The 1612-nt window shown below is 38.8% G+C and overlaps 1 protein-coding gene across 3 annotated transcripts in view; it reads right to left on the reverse strand.

Annotated features, from left to right (window-relative positions):
• pknox1.1 (pbx/knotted 1 homeobox 1.1) overlaps positions 1–1612 on the reverse strand; it is a 14592-nt gene that overhangs the window by 9014 nt on the left and 3966 nt on the right. For all 3 annotated transcript variants that reach the window (XM_008327764.3, XM_008327763.3, XM_017039932.2), the window contains one exon: positions 1160–1331. In XM_008327764.3, the coding sequence (XP_008325986.1) occupies positions 1160–1331 (172 nt within the window). The remainder of the gene's footprint in view (positions 1–1159; positions 1332–1612) is intronic.

Below are 1612 nucleotides of genomic sequence, written 5' to 3' on the forward strand. Positions count from 1 at the left end.
TCTTTAGTTGATTTTGATGTGTGTTTTGGATCGTTGTCATGTTGAAAGATAAACTTCCTCTTCATCTTCAGTTTTCTTACAGAAGTCAAAAGATTTTGTGCCAACACTGACTGGTATTTTGAGCTGTTCATAGTTACCTCCACCCTGACTAAGGCCCCGGTTCCAGCTGAAGAAAAACAGCCCCAAAGCATGATGCTGCCACCACCGTGCTTCACTGTAGGTGTGGTGTTCTTTGGGTGATGAGCAGCTTTGTTTTTGCGCCAAACATACCTTTTACAATTATGGACAAAAAGTTCATTGAACCACAACACATTTTCCCCACATGCATTTGGGAGATTTCAAATGTCTTTCTGCAAAATGTAGCCTGGCTTGGATGTTTTTCTTGGAGAGATAAGGCTTCTGTCTTGCCACCCTTCCCCACAGCCTAGACATATGAAGGAGACGGGAGATTGTTGTCACATGTACGTACAACACAGCCAGTAGTTGAGAGATATTCCTGTAACTCCTTCAGTGTTGCTGTCGGCCTCTTGGTTGCCTCCCTGACCAGTTTTTTCCTTGTTTTTTCATCAACTTTGGCTGGCCGTCCTGTTCTTCGTAGGGTCGCTGACTGTCTTTATGACTGTCTTCACCGTGTTCCACGGTTGATTTAACTTCTTAGAAATTGTTTTGTACCCTTCTCCTGACTGATACCTTTGAATAATGAGATCCCTCTGATGCTTTGAAAGCAAGACGTGGCTACAAAAATGTGATGGAAAATCTACTAGAACAGCTGATTTTTATTTGGGGTTCGTCAGAGGGACTTTACATGGTGACATGAGTTTACATGTAACTGGTTGAATCCAAACACAGCCATGTTATACAGGGGTGTTCATATTTATGCAACAAGGTTATTTTAAGTTTTTATTTTTCCCTTCGTGAAGATTTCAGTTTGTTTTTCAATTGCCTATTACATGTTATGGGTCACATTAAAAGAGGAAAAACTTATGAAACGATATATGCTTGTGTCTTTTCTTTACATCACAAAAACCTGGCTTTGAACAAGGGTGTGTAGACTTTTTATATCCACTGTATGTATATGTGCGTGTATGTGTGTTCATACCTAAATCTGAGAGAGCCATTTAGTATAAACAATGAAAACATATTGAAGCTTGAATCTCACCAAACTGTCAAGTTCAGGGTCTTCGCTGAAGAAAGGTTTGCCCTCCTTTTCTTGATTACGAACAAAGTTCTCAATGTCCACATCAAAGCTTGCCGAGGTAATGCAGTCAGAGCTTAGTGTAGATTGTTCACATTTCTCAAAGAGCAGAGCCAGGAGAGGGAACAACGGATGCCTGTACAAACACACGCACACACAGGATACCACACTTGGTTATAAGTTATAAGAAGTTTGCACCCGTTAACAACATTGTTTCAGAAGCAAACTAATGAAGACCCCCAAGCTACAGTGCTTGGTGTAGTCTGAATTATTTTATAAAAGCTTCCATTTGAAATATATCTACATTCAATGGTAAACTCAAAACCTACCTACTTGATTAAGCTTACATATATACATATATATATATATATACACATATACATATACATACATATATGTATATATATATACATATAT

Source organism: Cynoglossus semilaevis, chromosome 16 (assembly GCF_000523025.1).
Source record: "Cynoglossus semilaevis isolate Cse_v1.0 chromosome 16, Cse_v1.0, whole genome shotgun sequence".
Lineage (NCBI taxonomy): Eukaryota > Metazoa > Chordata > Actinopteri > Pleuronectiformes > Cynoglossidae > Cynoglossus > Cynoglossus semilaevis.